This window comes from Elgaria multicarinata, chromosome 21 (assembly GCF_023053635.1).
Source record: "Elgaria multicarinata webbii isolate HBS135686 ecotype San Diego chromosome 21, rElgMul1.1.pri, whole genome shotgun sequence".
NCBI classification, from domain to species: domain Eukaryota; kingdom Metazoa; phylum Chordata; class Lepidosauria; order Squamata; family Anguidae; genus Elgaria; species Elgaria multicarinata.
In genome coordinates this window covers 9,845,252-9,863,564 of record NC_086191.1, presented here as the reverse complement: position 1 = coordinate 9,863,564, position 18,313 = coordinate 9,845,252, and the positions used below count along the sequence as shown (strand labels likewise).

General features: G+C 52.8%; 1 protein-coding gene across 1 annotated transcript; it reads right to left on the bottom strand.

Moving 5' to 3' along the window:
* Positions 1–389: 389 nt before the first annotated feature.
* TRIM46 (tripartite motif containing 46) lies at positions 390–18,281 on the bottom strand. The gene is made up of 10 exons (XM_063145629.1): positions 18,207–18,281; positions 13,248–13,503; positions 12,255–12,601; positions 11,589–11,732; positions 10,775–10,870; positions 9,559–9,812; positions 8,556–8,677; positions 4,729–5,028; positions 2,046–2,343; positions 390–817 (listed from the first exon to the last, which is right to left on the bottom strand). The coding sequence occupies exons 1-10, from the start codon at positions 18,267–18,269 to the stop codon at positions 442–444; spliced, it is 2,256 nt and encodes a 751-aa protein (XP_063001699.1). The 5' UTR covers positions 18,270–18,281; the 3' UTR covers positions 390–441.
* Positions 18,282–18,313: the final 32 nt, after the last annotated feature.

The following is an 18,313-nucleotide window of genomic DNA, read 5'->3' as shown; positions in this document are numbered from 1 at the left end:
GTTGGGAGGGGGGGAGAAAGAAGGGCCCTATGACACAGAAAGAAGTCCTCCCTAAAACACAGGCGTGAGGGGGGCGGCGTGGGGGCAGCGCCGCTCTCGGCGTCTTCCCACCTCGACGACAACTTTCTATAAGGCGGGGCCTTAATAAATTCATAGTTGTGGCCCCCTTGCTCAAAAGTATCTATCTGTTGGAAGGTCCATCAGTCCACCAGGGGGCCCCATGGAGCAACTCTGGGTACACCCTGCAGTGGATGTTAGAGCCTCGATTTCCCCCAAATCCCGTTCAAGACTGGCTCGAAGCCACGAGGCGGTGTTTCCCCGGGGCCGGGTGGGGGAAAGAGACGGTCCCGCCCTGCTTCGTTTGCCCTTCAGGCCTGGGGGTTGAGCTCCCCTGCCCCGCCGCCTCCCGAGAGATGCCAAGGGCCCCAACAGAGGGCGAGCTCAGTCCAGCTTGGAGAAGCCGCCGATGGTGACCTTCCGCTCCTGCCGGTTGGCCACCAGCTCTTGGAGGTGCAGGGCGCCACCGCCGATGAAGCAGAAGGCCGGGCACACAGGCCCCGAGCAATCGATGCCACACTCCCAGAGGCTGCGGAAGGAGACAGCGTCGAAGAAGGCCACCTTGCCGCGCTCGTAGTCCAGGCAGATGCCCACCCGGGGGGGTAGAGGCACCGTACAGTTGCCTGGGTCCCGGGAGGTCAGCGCCACGCCGTGGGACAGCAGGATCTTTCCCATGCCGATGGTGAGGAAGGCGAAAGGCGGCGACGTGTCCAGGGTGGTGTCTTCGGCACCGCTGTCATGGCCGCTGTCGGGGTCATACCTGCGCCGAGGAAAAGCGAGGGGCAGGGGCAGAGGGGGTTAGGCCTCGGACGGGCAGAGGGCAAGGCGTAAAGGTGCGGAGGGACCGTAAAGCGGGTCGGACCGTCTGAAGCCGATATGGTCTACAGCAGGCGTGTTCAACCTCTTTTAGCCCGAGGGCTGAATTCCATTGAGAAGCTCTCGGGGGCCGCATCCCAGGGGTGGGTGGGGCCCCAAAGGCAAATGGGGCGGAGCCAAAATTGCCAGCCTATTGCGGCTTAAAGCCCTTGATGCCAGGAACTAAAGCCCCAGGAAGGGCCTTTTAACCTTGAAATGCACCAAGCAGGGAACCCTACAAAATGATTGGTGCTTGGAGAGCTAGACTGGGATCCCAGGCGGGCCGAATTTGGCCCCCGCAACTAAGGTTCCGCACCCCCACGCCTACTTCAACCTTCTCCACCTGGCGCCCTTCAGGTGTGGGGGATTACAACTCCCATTGTCCCCAGCCACTGGGGCCCTTTCTGGGAGTTGTAGTCCAACACATTTGCAGAAGGCTCACCAGGGACATCAGCGGACGGGGTTTTCCCTGGCCCGGTATCAAAGACCCTTTTAAACCAAAGACACCGGGGCAGAAGCTGGAACCTAGCTGAAAAATCTGCTACCCGTTACATGGTTCCAATGCTGCCCTCTGCAGGAAGAGAGACCAAGTCCGCCCCAGATCCAGCTCTTGCATAAGAAGCCTTCATCATGTCTCCCCTGAACCTTCTCTTCTCCGGGCTAAAACATCCTCAGCTCCTTCAGCCATTCCTCACAGGACCAGTGGCGTAGCGCAGCTGGGAATCCCAAGGTCAAAGCCCCAGGATTCTTTTTCTGAACGGGGTTGCCAATGTCACCGGCCTTCCCCCACGGAATACTCTCTGAGCTTAGCTGCATTCTCGCAGTAACGAGGGGGGTGGATTTTCCCAGTAACAATATATTGCTCCCTGTTGTAGTTTGGGGGCGACTTGGTCCGGAATAGGCAACTCAGACCCATTTGCTTGACAGGAGACCTGCTAGAACTGGTTTCTTATGGATCAACGCAGCTGCCTACAGTTTTATACTCTGCTCATGACAAGTTCCCGTTTGCACTTCCAAATTCAAACCCCACGTCATCAATAGCCTTCTTAAAATCTCAGCGGGCCATGGTCCGGACGCGTCCGAGCCAATTTCCCGCTGCCCCTTCCAAACCCTTGGTCTGAAGAAAGGCTCACCTGGGGCTCACCACATCCTGGGGCACCTGGAACCACTCCTGCAGCTTGCTCTCCAGCCCCACGCCCACCTTGACCAGGTAAGAGCTGGGATCCACGCAGCAGGCCCAATAGCTGCGGCCCTGGGTGACCGCCACGTCCCCAATCACCAGGTCGATCGAGAGGTGGCAGCTGGTCATTAGGCGCTCGGCGGCGAAGAGCATGGGCAGCCCCGGCACGCTGCGCACCGCTCGCTGGTCCTTGCTGATGGCCAGGCGCTCCCGGTTGAAGCCCCACCGGTTGTCCAGGAAGAAGTTCAGCACTTGGGGGGAGAGGAAGAGGAGGAAAGACAAGGAATCAGGAAGAACCCAACGCTGACAAGACGTTGAAAATCACTTCTGCATCCGGATCAAATTCCTTGCCCTTAAAACAGGGGTGATCAACCCCAGGCCCGCTGGTGGGTCAATTGTGGCCTGCCTGAATTCATCATCCAGCCCACCTGGGGTTCCCCAGATGGCCACGCCCCCTTCTAGCCCCACCCCCTTTCGGCCAACCACCAATCATTCCATGGTTCATTGGCCTTTGGACAGGCTTTTTCCACTTTGCTTGAACCCAAAGACAGCACATGGATGGGCGGCACTTCACTTTGCAGTGTGCCAGCCTCCCAGTTAAAAATAATTTAAAAAACCATTTTAAAAAATTAGTAAAAAATGAAGTAAAAATCAGGAGGGGCAGGGAAACCAGCAGGCACCAGGAGAGATGTCTGCGGACACATCTGTGCCACCGGTCACCATTTTGGAACCCCCCAGATACAGACAGACAGCTGGGCTACAATTCGAAATGTACTAAAAAACAGAGATGAGAAACCTCTTTCATCGTGAGGGCTGAACACCACGTTAGAGAAGGTCTGGGGACCACGTCCCAGTGGTGGGCGGGGGCAAAGGGGTGGAGTCAAAAACGAGCATATTTGAGTTTGACTCTCTTACTGCCTGTAACTGAGGCTTAGGAGAGGCATCTGAACCTTTTAGAAATAGGGTCAAAACTGCACCAGAACTCGGATACCACCCAACGATCAGTGGTTGGGGAAAGGGGTGGGGCCAGGCGAAGAGGGCGGGGCCTGATTGGCATGCCAGGCAGTGGAAGCGGGTGGCTCCGATGCCCATAGGGTGAAAAATCCGTTCCAGATTTCAAACACAACCAGTCAAAGCTTTAAAGGCGCTATCCAAGGTGCTGAACCTATTCATTGGTTTGGCTTCTGCCCCTTGGAGAGCTCCTTTATTTATTTATTTCTTACATTTATATACCGCCCCATAGCCAAAGCTCTCTGGGCGGTTTACAAAAGTTAAAAACAGTAAACAGTAAAAAAGTATGTTGTTGTTGTTTATTCGTTCAGTCGCTTTCGACTCTTCGTGACTTCATGGACCAGCCCACGCCAGAGCTTTCTGTCGGCTGTCGCCACCCCTAGCTCCCCCAAGGTCAAGTCTGTCACCTCCAGAATATCATCCATCCATCTTGCCCTTGGTCGGCCCCTCTTCCTTTTGCCTTCCACTTTCCCTAGCATCAGCCTCTTCTCCAGGGTATCCTGTCTTCTCATTATGTGGCCAAAGTACTTCCGTTTTGCCTTTAATACCACTCCCTCAAGTGAGCAGTCTGGCGTTATTTCCTGGAGTATAGACTGGTTTGATCTTCTTGCAGTCCAAGGCACTCTCAGAATTTTCCTCCAACACCACAGTTCAAAAGCATCTATCTTCCTTCGCTCCGCTTTCCTTATGGTCCAGCTCTCGCAGCCGTAGGTTACTACGGGGAATACCATTGCTTTAACTATGCGGACCTTTGTTGTCAGTGTGGATTTTAAACCATCAAAACATAAAAACAATGGTACAAAAATAACAGTATCCATTTAAAAAACAACAGTTCTGGGGTCCGTTAAAAACAAACAAACTTAGCATATGCTGTTAAATGCTGTTAAATGCCTGGGAGAAGAGAAAGGTCTTGAGCTGGCGCCGAAAAGTTAACAAAGTTGGCGCCAGGCGAGCCTCATCCGGGAGATCGTTCCATAATTGGGGGGGGCCACCACTGAAAAGGCCCTCTCCCTTGTTGCCACCCTCCAAGCTTCCCTGGGAGTAGGCACTCGGAGGAGGACCTTAGAAGTTGAGCGCAGTGTACGGGGAGGTTCATGTCGGGAGAGGCGTTCTGTCAGGTATTGCAGTCCCAAGCCATGTAGGGCTTTATAGGTTAAAACCAGCACCTTGAATTGGGCTCAGGAACGTATAGGCAGCTGACGCAAGCGGGCCAGAATCGGTGTTATATGTTCGAACCTCCTTGTTCCTGTTATCAATCTGGCCGCTGCATTTTGCACAAGCTGCCGCTTCCGAACCGTCTTCAAAGGCTGCCCCACATAGAGGACATTGCAGTAATCTAATCTGAAGGTTACCAGAGTATGGACGATTGAAGCTAGGTTATCCCTGTCCAGATAGGGGCGTAGCTGGGCCACCAACCAGAGTTGGTAGAAGGCACTCGGTGCCACCTGAGCCTTAGTGTTCCGACTGAAAGCTGGAGCGGATTCCCCACCCCACTAGCATCAAGGCCACCAGCCTCTACTACAGAAGCTCCACTGAACGTCACGGGGCATAGTCCCGTGTAAAACAAGCAGAGGACCACCCCGACAGATCAAGGTGGGCGGCTGCGTTTCCGACCACCGCCTTACCCGGGGCAGGGGGCGTGTGCAGGTAGATGTCCTCGCTGTACTCCCCAAAGCCGGCCTTATTGCAGCCTCGGACGCGCAGCACGTAGACGCAGTCCGTGTCCAGGTACTCCACCACGGCGCTGGTGCCGCGCACCTCCTCCCGCCGCTGCCACAGCTTCAGCGCCTTGCCCTTGGGCTCAGCCCGCCGGAACTCCACCGTGTAGTGCCAGGCGGGGGGCGAGTGTTGCGGCAGGCGCCAGCACAGGAAGATCTGGTCGTAGGCGTAGGTGCGCTGCGTGTCGATCACGGGGGCCTCCGGCGCTGCGGTGGGGAGAGAAAAGGGGGAGGGGGGAAGACGCCGGATGTCAGACGTCGGCCGGCCGCAAGGGCTGGGCACTCTGGACGGACCGACAGACAACCAGCTACAGGCTAAGGGTTCCAAGAGGCAAAAAGTAAACGGCACACGGGCCCAGGAGGAACGGCGGAAGGGGGAGAGGAGGGGAGAGCCGGGGCAAGCTGCTGAGAGACTCCAGGGAGCGAGAGAGAGGCTGAGTGCGAGTCGGGGAGGGGGGTGGGGAGGGAGAGGGTGGGGGGGAGAGAGAGAGAAACAGAGGAGGCAGTTGTGGGAGGAATGGCGGCGAGGCGGAAGGGGACAGACCATGGCAACGACGGAAGGCAAATGGACACAGGACTGGCAGCGGAGGGGTCAGTTTGGAAGTTCACAACAGTCCCCCACTGCCACGACCCCACGGAGAGTCCCACAAAGGCAGGTGGCTGAGATGATTCATGTCAGCAAAACAGTCCTAGCAGGGTTCATCCTCACCAGGTACGGGTCTCTTGTAAAGCAAATGGGTCTTAATGGACCATTCCAGAACCGAAACCCCCCCCCAAATATTTTGCATGGCAGCAGGGGACAATATATTGCTGCTAGGGAACCCCACCCCCGTTGCCTCTCACCCCCGCTCATGTGAAGATTGCAGCTAAGCTCAGAGGCACTATCATCTTGACCCTGTGGGGAAGAAGAAGGAGCTGTGGGTCTGCCCCTCCACTGGGAGATGAGAGGGCGGAGCAGGACCTTCCCACCAGCCTGAACAGTCTCCTTAATTTCTTTTTATTTTCTTCCTCTTCCCTCCCCATCTCCTGTTCCTTGTGTGTCATGTCTTTTTTTAGAATGTAAACCTGAAGGTAGGGACTGTCTTCTTTACTGATCAATTGTAAAGCCGCTCCGAGAGCCTTTTTGGCTGAGGTGCGGGATAAAAAATATTCTAAATAAATAAATGTAAACATCTGTCATATGCTGCCCTGAGGCTCTTGTGATACAGGGAAGGATATAAATGTTTTAATAAATAAATATTGCTCTGCTCCTCCCGTACATGACTGTGCAATCACGTCTTCCAGAATGCAGGAGCTTCCGTGGGGCGCAATCTACCTCCGTATGCCCAACCAAGGGGTACAGGCCATGCCTCTCCCTCTGTCTCACTGGGCCTGTAAAGGTGACATGCTAAGCCACAGTTAGGCCGCGAACTCTTTTGCACCAAGTGGTTAGCGAGCGAGTTTAAACCATGCTTAGGCAGCCACCGTGGTTAGGGCTGGTTCACACGACACGCTAAGCCATGAAGCTTAGCTCAAAATGCTTAACTAGCATTATGTCTGAATAGGGTCACTCTGATGTATACATAGTTGAGGCCTCGTTTGCTTCTACGATTGGATCAGGCCCAGGTTCTACAGGACAGAAGGAGTTAAAGCAGGGGTGTCTGATCACAGGCCAAATCCAGCCTGCATCAGGTTCCAATCAGGCCTTACCCAGACAAACACGCCCCCTTCCCCTGCACCTAACCCTTTCCCCACCATGGCTAAGCATTGGGTGGTTTCCTGGCTTTTGCACAGGCCCCTCCCCATTCTAAAAGGTTGAAATGCCCCTCCTAAAGCTTCGTGACTGTCAGTCTGATCTTGAAGCTAAATCAGGCTGGATTGTTTTAGATTGTAAGCCTGTGGGCAGGGACTGTCAAGAAATACTTTTGTAAGCCGCCATGAGAGCCTTTTTTGGCTGAATGGCGGCATAAAAATGCTTAAATAAATAAATAGTTTGGCCCCGCCCCTTTTGCCTTTGGCCACGCCCACCCCTGGAATGCTCCCCCGCCCGAGAACTTCTCTGCAATGGAATTCGTACTATAGTCAGTACGTCTCTACATAGTTGAAAAGACTCTCTTAAGGCTTAGTTACGGACACTAAGAGCTTTTAGCTGCAATATGCTGATATTTGGTGTCTTTCTGGTCACACCTCTTTGCCTTTGGCCTCGCCCACCACTGGAATGTGACCCTCCCTCCCCTCCGAGACGTCCTCCAAAATTGAATCTGACCTTTGAGATGAAACCGATTTGACACCCCTATTTGAAACCAATTAAACCACAGAAAATCTCACAGAGTTCAGGACAGCTGGGAGAAAGCTGGGGTCTTTTAAGGGCACAGAAGGCAGAAGCAGGAGGCATGGGATTGGGAGGGGGAGAGAGGGTAAACAGTGAAAGCACAGAGGGCCTGTAGAACCCTCTGAACCCACCCCATCCCACCAACACACAAGAAGCCTTCAAGAGAGGCTGAAAGTATCGTTTTTCTTCCTGAAACCACCAAGACGAGAAACCTTATTTGAACACCAGTGACAGCAAACCCTGTACTGGGATCCGGGGCTACCTAAGAGGCCCAAAGGTAAATGGGATGAGAACGGCCTTGCAGAGAGCAGTCGTTTTTCCACCCCTGCCCTGTTTCTCAGATGCTGGGCCTGGTGCCGTCTGGATGCTTGGGGTCACAACTCCCACCAGCTCCAGGCAGCAAGGTGTCTCCCCCAAATATCCGGGTTGCCTACCCCTGAATTCTGAAGGGTCCAAACCCAAAGTTTAAAAAAGCACGGAGAAGGGTGAGTGCGGGTGAAGCGTGCGGGATGGAGGCAGAAGGATGGTCTATGGGAATTGAACAAGAAGGGAAGAGAGAGAGAAAGAGAGAGAATAGGACGGCGGGGGAAGGGCTGGGTGGAGGGATCGTCTGGGTGAGAGATGACTTGCCTCATTTTACTTCGATGATGACTCAGCAGCAGCCAAAGCCTATAAACAAAGAGAGGTAAAGCAGATGGGTCAACAGCCAGGCATGGAGAGGACGTGGGCCTCTGTGCGGGGTCAGGGAGCACTGCGCCTGGAATGTCAGGTGGGCTATGGTTCATGGGATGCAGGATTTGCAGTGACTGGGGAAAGATGGGAGTGGACGGGGGCAAAGAATCCTGAGGTGGGGGTGAAAAAGATCAGGTGATGTGGAAATGCAAAGACACCCTCCTACCCACTACCCCCAAATTGGGATGGGGTGTGTGCGTGTGTGTGTGTGTGAAGAGGAATGGGTGAAGGAGGATGAATAAAAGCAGCCCCAACCTGGCACAGTCATACTCACCCGGCACGGCCCGTTGTTCAAGGTCCATCTTCCAAAAGGTTACATCACCTACGTACCATATACCCTCGAGGGGTTAGCAGCACAGAACTAGGCTAGTACCTCCATTGCCAGGGGACTCCAAGGCTCGGGCTTCTGTGGGAGAGGTCAGCCCACAGCCCGTCCGAAGAAGAACAGCCCTGCCCTGCTGCCGTTAACGATGAATCTGAATATGCCATTTGGCATCAGTTCTGCTCCGGTCATTTTCCAACCGAGGGCAAGCCGATTGTACGTGACAAGGCAGAGGGACATTTTAACGCCTCCCTCCAGAAACTGCACAGAAAACTCAACCTGGCATGGAGATCAACCCGAGTCCCCTGCCTGCTCTGCAAACACCCCCCACCAATTCCTATCCCTGGCCAACACCGATTTCTTACGTACCTTTGATAAAAGTAAGGTCCGTAAGCAGTTTCAGCTCCCGGCTCACGTCCACTTGGAAGTGGCTGAAAGATGCGCTGGCGGCCGGCCGGAAAACCTGCAGTGAGTCGGTTGCCCTGACGATCCTGCCGCCAACAGGGGACAGTGGGAGGGAAGAAGCAATCAGATAAAAAGAATGGAATCTAAACACAGACCCAAGGTCAACTCTAAAGCACTGTAAATTCATGCTTAAGAGGCCAGCATATTAGAACACTTTTTACCAGAGACGGTTTTGTGTGGACACTTGCTCAATAGTCTTTGATGGCTGGTGGCTACTAGCAGTGTCACTAAAACTGTGAGGCTGGTGTTATTTCAGAAGAGGGATTCTATGATACATGCACCCCAACCTTTCCCAACCTCTCACCCAACAGATGAATTGAACTACAACTTCCATCAGCCACTGACAGCATGCTCAGTGGTGAGGAGTGATGGGGGATGTAGTCACAGCCATCTGAAGGGTGCCAAATTGCTCTGATTTCTTTCCTCAATGTTTAGCTGCTAATTTATATACTCCCACTATTCTACACTGGGTCGCTTTCTTTTTTAGTAAAAAAAAAAAAAGTGATGAAAAGCTTCTAAAATAAAGTGTTTGCTTAAAGAAAAAGCTATTTTCCCTTCTCTATCACCCTCTTCTAAGATGGAACCTTCCGACCACAGTTTTTCGGCCTGACGGCTAGTAGCCACCAGCCATCAAAAGGCTATCGATCAAGTGAACATCGTCTAAATCAAAAGCAGAAGAACATTTTATTGTAAATATAATAAACGATCAATCTTCAGGAGGAGCGTAATACATTTGTAGAACTCCCAAGAGCTGAAGCTACAAGGGCGTTGCAGATAAGTTATGCAAACAGGGATTTCGAGACCACTGTTCGGCGTTGTTGTTTAGCAATTCCGGTGGTTCTAAAGGACTGCTAAGCCACTGCGAGCGGAAGGCCGGTGGGGAGCTAGGCGCATTTGTCATAAACACCTGTTATGTAGCTGCTTGGCCGCTTGAACGAAGCACGGCTGATCTGTCTCCTTCAGCACCTCCTGAGCGTATCCCACCATGCCGGAGTTCTCCACCATGGCCTGGTGCTCATGCAACTGCGTGCGCAGGTTGGAGACGCGGTCCTGCCGGCATTCCTCAATAGCATTCAGCAGGGACGCCTGCTTCTCCTCCAGTAGGGCACTCAGGCCGCGCATCAGCCGCGCCACCTCTTCCTTGGCTTGTGCGCCATTCGCCTGCAGCAGGACAGATCGCAGAAAAGGAAAGCGGGTGGCTAGCTGTACTGTGGGCACTGTGGGGGCTGGTGGCTCCATGTCAGTGGGGAGGTGAATCCACTCCAGGTTTCAGTCAGGACCCCTCGGAACTCTAAAGGAGCAATTCGCTCCTTGGATCGCTGCTTTAGAGTTCTGACTAAAACCTGGAGTGGATTCTCTACCCCAATGATATCGGAGCTGCCAGCCTTGACTGTACGGACAGCTCTGGACTTGGAGAAGGAACACCCAAGGTTCAAATTCACTCATTCATTTAAAATTATTCTCAGGCTCCTTTTAAGGGGAAAACCCCTCTGCAGGTGCCGAGTGAGCTTCCACAACTGGGGTGCCACCACTGAGAAGCCCCCCTGTCTGGTACCCCACTGCCTTGCTTCATTTGCTGGGGCCACCAGGAGGAAGGCCTTGAACTTTTATCTACAAATATATATATTGCCAGAGAACCAAGGTCCACTGGGAGGCTACACCCCCTAGCTCTCATGAACAATGTCATGGCAAGGAGGAGGCCAAGGTGGCCCCACACATTGTGTAGAGGAGGCACAATTGCAGGGACCTTGTTTTCATTTTTTCCTGCCAGAAAAAACACTTGAAAGAACTTTGAAACAAAAAACTGGTGCTGGAGCTGCCCTTTATTCCTCCTCCCTCCCGATCCTTTTTCCTTTGGTGTCGTGCCTGTTAGATCATAAACTTGTCCGCTTATTCATCTTTTTAAGCTGTTCTGAAAGGCCTTTTTGGCTGAAGAGCAGGGCAAAGAATGCTACAAAGTATGAGAGAGACTCTGCCGGCCCTTGGAACTCTACTCATTCGCTCCCACCACGTGGAAAGCGACACGTAAAGGGAGGAAGGAGGTTAAAAAATACGGGGGGGGGGGGGCCTTTCAGATGGGCTTCAAACACTGCCACGACCACAGCAAAAGAATGCACCCTGACCTCCGTGAGCCTCAGCGTCTCCTCCAGCTCACTGATTTGAGCCTGCACGGTGTCTTGGTTGCTCAGGATGTACGTCAGGCTTTTCGTCAGCTTTTCCTGGAAGAGAAAGAGAAAGGAAGGAAGGGAAAAGAGGTAATGAAATGGTAGGCAAAGGTAGCTCTCGTCCACGCTCAGCCCCTAGCTTCTGGGACTCCTGCTGCTATGCTCCCTTGTGGGTACCCAACTCCTTCCTTGCCTCTGCTTGTCCCACCGCTGCTGCCGAAAATCAGGACTGACTGTCCTCAAAGCAGAACCAGGAAGTAGAAGTGCCGCCTCTTTCAGAGGGCTGTGCAAGGCACACACGTCACGCTGCCCAGCGGCAGGGCCACCTCGGCTCCTGGCTCCCCCAAGGCCCGTTTCCTGACTGGAGCATAATGTAGTTAGATCTGTCAGGTCACTCGACGGCTCTCCATCTTAGCTACAGAGCCACCATTTAATTCTGTTACCTGGATATTTAGTACAGAGGGAAGGGCGCAACGCTGAACAAAGGAAACCAATTACAGGGCAGGACATCAAATAATTCAGCAGCTGTATTATGCTAGCCCCAATACCAGCACAGATGCCGTCCCGGGGGTTTCCCGCCCCGGCCCAACCCCATCTTGTGCCCCACAACGCCTCTGCAGCAGCATCCTTCTCAAACCATCTCCAAACTACCTTTGGAGACTCCATCGCATCGCCAACCAACCCTGCTAATTGAGAGGGGCTTGTTTATTCGTTTGTTCTCTGAGGCCCGGCGACAGGAAGGAGGAAGCTTAAACCCCTACAGAGCGCATACCTTGAGGGCCTGGTAGGCACTGAGCACAGGCGTGATCTTGTGCCCCGTGTGCGTGCGGCGGACCCGGCACAACTGGCACACCAGCCGCTGGCAGGTCTTGCAGTAGTGCGACACTTCTTCCCTGTGCTCTGGGCACGTCAGACCCTGCATGGGATGGGAAAGGGATCCGGTCAGAGCGAGCACCTAGCAGCCAGCACCGTGTCAAGCATGCCAGAACTCCCTGGGGCTTTAATTTGGAGAGAGCAAGTTCCTAGCCCTCATTGACCATTTTTCATTCCATGGGTTCACTCTATCTCGCATTCTACTATTACTGAATTCAGGCCTGATGAGAGCTGAATTTCTATGGGGTCCAGCACAGTGTGGGGGTGAGAGTTTGGGGTTAATATGCATAGGAATCCCCCTCCCCCCCCCTGGAAAAACCAGAAACAAAAGCTGTAGTTGCATCCTGCAATGCAGATCCTGCATTGAGCGGGGGGCGGGGGGTGGAACAGATGACCTTGCTTGGCCCCTTCCAACCTACTATTCTATGAAAACGAGACCAAGGCGGATGCCTCGCATGCATTTGGAAACAAAGCAAAGACAGTTTGGGTGTCGCCAAACGTGGGGAGACTTTTGTGCGAAAGCTGCATCCCTTCTACCCGGGGGTTGGTAAAGGGAGACCCTTACCTTGGGCCGGAAAGTCAGCGTGGGCGGTGTGGGCTCATGCTGTGCTTTCTGGGTGCCCCAGGGGTGGTACAGCTTGAAGCACTCGTTGCAGAAGCTGGACTTGCACTCGGTACAGCCCTTAGTGGCCTCCAGCTGCGGCGGCTTGCAGAACTGGCACATGATGGCCGCGCTGACGTTGATGGTGTGCCGGTAGCGCTCCACGACCCGTTCCAGCGTCAGGTTCCGGAAGAGGCTGCCCAGGCCCCGATCGCCCAGGTCCACATCTCGCTGGCACGAGGGGCAGGGGAAGAGAACGCTCTGGGGGTGCACGATGCCGCCACGCTTCCGTCCGGGGTACGTACCGAAACCTGGAGGCAAGGGAGAGGGCATTACGAACACCAGAAGAGCCCCAGAGTCCATCTAGTCCAGGATTCTGTTCGCACAGCGGCCCTTGGTAAGCCCGCAAGCAGGACAGGAGTGCAACAGCACCCACCAACCCATGTTCCCCAGCAACTGGTGTATGAAGGCATTCTCCCCCTAGCCCCAGCCATTGCCAACTTTTGATTCCCCAGAGGTCGGGCCAGAATTCTGCCATTCTGATCTTTACATTTGTAAACACCTCAGGGCAGAGATCCATCTTCTTGCCCTCCACAAAACACCAGGTGCACTGTGCACAGCCAGTGTGGTGTAGCGGCTAAAGTGTTGGACTGGGAGTCGGGAGATCTGGGTTCTAGTCCCCAGTGGGCCATGGAAACCCACTGGGTGACTTTGGGCCAGTGACAGACTCTCAGCCCAACCCACCTCACAGGGTTGTTGTTGTGAGGATAAATCGGAGAGGAGGAGAATTATGTACACCGCCTTGGGTTCCTTGGAGGAAAAAAGGCGGACTATAAAGGCAATATATAAAATTAAATAAATTAATTAAATAAAACATTCCGATGCCCCCCATGCCACTCTGCGTCCCGCCAGACAAGGCCCTCCTGCCGCCCATCTGACATCCCTCAAAGAGCCCACCTGATTTCAGGAGCCGGTCCAGGCGTTCGGGCTTGGGCACAACCCGGCGCCCCAGGCGGGGGCTGCGTGTGGCCGGTGTGGAGGCGGGTGAGGTGGGCTCGGAGGTGGGGTCCGGGCAGACGTAGCCCTGTTGCAGCAGGACCTCGGTGGCGCAGATGTGGCACACGTTGTGCATGCACGGCAGCACCAGCGGCTGCTTGTACATCTCCTTGCACACAGGGCAGAGCAGCTCCCGCTCCATGTTCTTCATGCTGGTCTGGAAGGTCAGGGGAAGCGGGGGCACAGAGGCAAGAGAAAAGAAAAGTCATTCCGACCAGCAGCCGCCCTTTCAGATCTCCTACCAGGGCCGGTCTAAGGTTAAATTGTGCCCCCAGCAAGGAGTGACTTTGGTATAACCTTTGCAGGGGCACCCAGAAGGTTTACAGGGCCTGATCCAGGTGTGATGTTGGCACCCCCCACCCCAGGTGACCGCCTAGCTCACCCACCCCGAACGCCAGCCCTGTCTCCACCCATATGTACATGCTTGGAGATCCTGTATCTACTTGCCTGGACCATTTTATCATCTCCTCCCATGTGTACCTGTCCAGACCCTATGATCCCGTATGCACTTGCCCGGACCCCAAAATCCTATATAAATTTAAAAAAACCCAGCAACTAATTTCTGTGGGCTGGTTTTGGAACAGAAATTCAGGAAAGAAGTTACTACGGGAGGCTTGTTCTCGTGCTTTTGGCGGCTGAATTTGCAGAGGTTCAGCAGGTCAGAACAAGCTGCTCTAACAAGGATGGCGCTGGAATGTAAATTCTGCACACCAAGATCATATACAGCGACTTGCTGGTCACCTAGGGCGAGTAGCAGTCATCTCCAGCCAACCAAGGAAGAAAATGTTTGCTAGCTGGAAGAGAAGTGCTTCACACACACACCTTTTTTGATCACTGATTTCCCAACTGTGTTCCTGGGATTGTGGCATTCCTCAGAAATTATTAGGGAGTCTTAAAACTGAAAATAAGTAATGGGCATTCAGGTTCCCTCCAAAAAGAGATAACCCAAAACTCCTTCCCCATCATCTGTCTCCACTGCATAGTGTCAGCTGAGGGCAGACTTCAGTTTTGCTGGACCGGCTTTGAACTCCAAGATCCACCACCTGGTGCAAAAGACACACACTAAGAATTAAAGAATTCTGAGCCCAGGGGTCTGTTTTGAGTACCAGAACTGAACTCGTGGTACTCACATTCCTTCCCTACAAAAAATAATTAAAAAAATAAAATTCTATTCCTGGTTACCCCAAACATTTCAGCAGTATAATTTGGCAGGAAAGAAGAGTCATTTTGTTACAGCTGTCGTTACACAATTGGTGGTCAGAAATCCGCGCTGATCTATTGCAGATCACCCAGAGATGGCCCAGTTGACCCAGATCAACTTTTTGGCTATTCTTCGTCCTAAATTGCTGTCCTGGTTCTCAATGGGTGGCATGAACCCAGTGTGCCAACTTTTCCCAGAATCCTTTGTAACATGCAGGGGTGCTGATTGGACAACTGCAAGCCCAAAGCCTTTCAGCCTCTTGTTTATTATTTATTTATTTAGGATATTTATCTACCGCTCCTCATTGAAAAAATTCAAAAAATTTATTAGGGCCTTCTTCACAGCCCTTTATGGTTACTCACTTGCAACAATGTCTGAAGCAATTGTGTTTTAAACAATTTGTTGTAAATAATAGCTGCAGACATTGTTGCAAGTGAGCATAACATAATTTTAACTGTTTTATTACTGTTTAAATATATGTGCCCAATTAACTATTTCTGTGGAGCACTTAAGTTGCTTTATTGTTTGCACGTATGTACAGGCCCTGATTTCAATGTGCTCCTCTAATGGTATTTATTTCTTTCTGTGTAGTCTCATTCCTGTTCTATATGTCTTTGATACAGCCCTTTTGAAGAAGGCCTAATAATTAAGCAAGAAACCAAAATAAATAAGTGGGTGTGACTTGCAGACAGACTTAAATCCCGCCATGTGCTCTTTTTAAAAATTTAAAGGCAGGCTATGTTGATGGTAGCAAACAAGCAGAAAAGTGAGGAAGAAGATTAAGCACAGATTATCCCCCCACCCACGGGAAAAATCTAAACTAACAACAGAGGTGGGAAAGAGGGCATCTGAACATGTGTAAAGCATCTCTCTCTTGCTCTTGAGTAAATAATAATAATATATTTATTTGTTACCCGCCTCTCCCTCCAGATCGAGGCAGGGTACAACACAAATGCAAACCCCATAAAATACATATAATTAAAACATTCAAAACTAATACATCATTAAAAGCAGCACATTATTAAAAGGCATCTTAAAATTCAACTGGGTAGGCCTGCCGGAAGAGATCAGTCTTTACAGCTTTCTTAAAATCCGGAAGACTGTTAAGTTGACGAATCTCTCCTGGCAAGTCATTCTATAATCTGGGAGAGGCAGAGGTAAAGATCCTCTGGGTAATAGTTGTCAGCCTTGTTTTTGTTGACCGGAGTAAATTCTTCCCAGAGGACCTGAGTGTGCGCGGCGGATTGTACGGGAGAAGGCGATCCCGCAGGTAGCCTGGACCCAAACCATGTAGGGCTTTCAAGGTGATAACCAACACTTTGTACTTCGCCCGGAAACTAATTGGCAGCCAGTGAAGAGATTTTAAAACTGGTGTAATGTGGTCACCCCTAGGTGTACCGGTGACCAACCTGGCTGCCATATTTTGAACTAGTTGAAGTTTGGGATTCAGTTTGGAAGCATTCAGTTTGGGATTCAGAGAGACTAAATTTCTATGCTGGAAGGTGTGACTTGTAGGTAAGAATTGGAACTTGTTTCAAAGTTTAAGGCCTACAGATGCGTGAGGAATATTAATATGCATGTGCCTTAAGATAAGAACTTGCACAGTGGAAGATGTGTGGGTATAGGAAAAGTACTAAACAGGGTAGCCTCCTAGATGCTTGGTACTACATCGTTCATTATTTCCAACCAGGTTGCCAACCACTCTGATCAGGGCAACTCTAGCCACAGTGCTATGCTTGATTACCCAGAAGTAAACACAATAGAAACCAGGACGAAAAACTTACTGGGGGGGAAATACACGTACAGATTCTGGCACCCGTCAAATAAGAGAAAGTTCAAGAAATCAGGGCTTTTGGGCTGACAGGAAGAAAAGGAGGCTGCTGTGGAGGTGCAAAGGAATAATGAAAGGGGACTACTTGCTTTTACGAACACAGAAAGAGAGAAATTTACTCCCTCTGTTATAACACTAGAACTCGATTGGCAGCAACGGACAAGTAAACCCTCTGTCACACAGTGCATAGTTCACGTACAAAACGTGGCCATGTCTTTGTACAAAAATAATATGGCCGTTCTCGGGAGGGAGACAAGCCCAGAGTCAGGGGTCAGCAGCAGAAGCTCAGTTGAACCTCCCTGTGTGGTGACAGTCTATCCCGCCCCCCTCCAGAAAAGCCGTCGCCTCTGCATTCTGTCTGGATAGTGTTAATAATACAAGATGCTGGAGTGGCAGAGGAAACTCTGATGGATTCCTGACCCTACAGAAATCCCTTTCTGTTCTTGCAGAAATCTTTTAATTTACTTATCGTTGCTTCCCATGCAAAATGGGTGAGTGGGCCCACCTTGCTGCTGGGCGGGGAGGGGGGAAGGAAAAGGTTTCCAGAGCTCTAGAAATTGCTCTCGTTCTGCCCCTCCCCTGCACCCGCCCATTAGTGTTATCCCCCCCCCCCCGCCTGCCCCCATCCTGGCTGGGTCCAGATCAGTCGCAGGGCCTGTCCAGAAATACCCTCTGGCCAAAGCTGTCTAGGAAACGAGAGATTCCCAATAGCAGACCTGGAGAGGGCAGCCCATTTTCCCCACCGCTGGGCACGGACAGACCCCGCCTCCCGGTTACAGGCAGCTTGGCTGGTTGCCCGGACCCTGCCGCGTCCCGTCCAAGGGCATCCGTCCTTTGGGGAGAGGGCGGGGGGCTTTCTGCCTCGGCAGTGCTCCCCCTCCCAACTCTGGGCACATCCCTGGCATCTCGTCCTGTTCCTTGCCAGCGCAAGGCGCACCCGGCATGCCAAGCCAAGGGAAGGCGGCAGGCACAAAAGGAGAGCCACCTTTACGCCCACCGGTGCCTGATCCATAGCCAGCTCTCCATCCACCATCTCTCTGGCTGCCTCCCAGCCAAGATTTCCCCGAGACTTGCCCCAGCCTCAGGGTGGGGTGGGGTGGGGTGGGGTGGCAACACTCACCTTGCCCATCACTCGGCGGGACGCCATCTCTCTCTCTCTCTCTCTTTTTTCCTCTCGGCTTAGCGAAAGGACAGCACACAAAGCGCGTGGGGGGCGGGAGATGGGAGGGAGGGGAGAACGGGAGGGGAGGGGAATCAGGCAGGGAGAGAGCCACGGCTGGACCAGGGGCCTGGCAGGCAGCCCTGGAGGAGGAGGAGGTTGCCATGGCGACGCAGGGATGTGCTCGGATGCTCACAGCATCCTTGCTTAGCCCCAAGGAAGAAGAGGAGTCCAGGGAAATAGGAGGGGGAAGGCGGTGGAGCGGGAGGGGGGGGATGTACATGCCTTCTTAGGCTAGATACCAACAGGGGGAGGAAGGGACAACACCCTGGGGAGTATAAAGGGGGGGCAATCGCCAGATTTAAAGGAGGAAGCAATGCTCAGACTTTTTCATCCTGGCCATCACAACATGGATACCGGATCATGCCGACACAGAGGAAGACAATAGGATGTAGTTCGCGGATAACCCCCCCTCCCAACCCCCGTCCCCCCCCCCCCGCACACCCGTTCCTCGCTGCATGCCCACCTCCTCCCCACATTACACTGCACACGGGTTTTAATTCCCTCTCCATTTCGCATCTCATCTAATCTCGTGTCTCTCTCTCCCCCCCTCCCCGGATTGCAATGCATCGCGTCGCACACCCACCGCCCCCCCCCCCAGGTTCTCACACTGATCCGGACGAGCGCATCCATGATCGAGGTGAAAGAGTGCAAATCCTCGCCCTCGGCCATGACTCCCGTGGGGGTGGGGGGGATCCAGGCCTCTGCACCCCCGT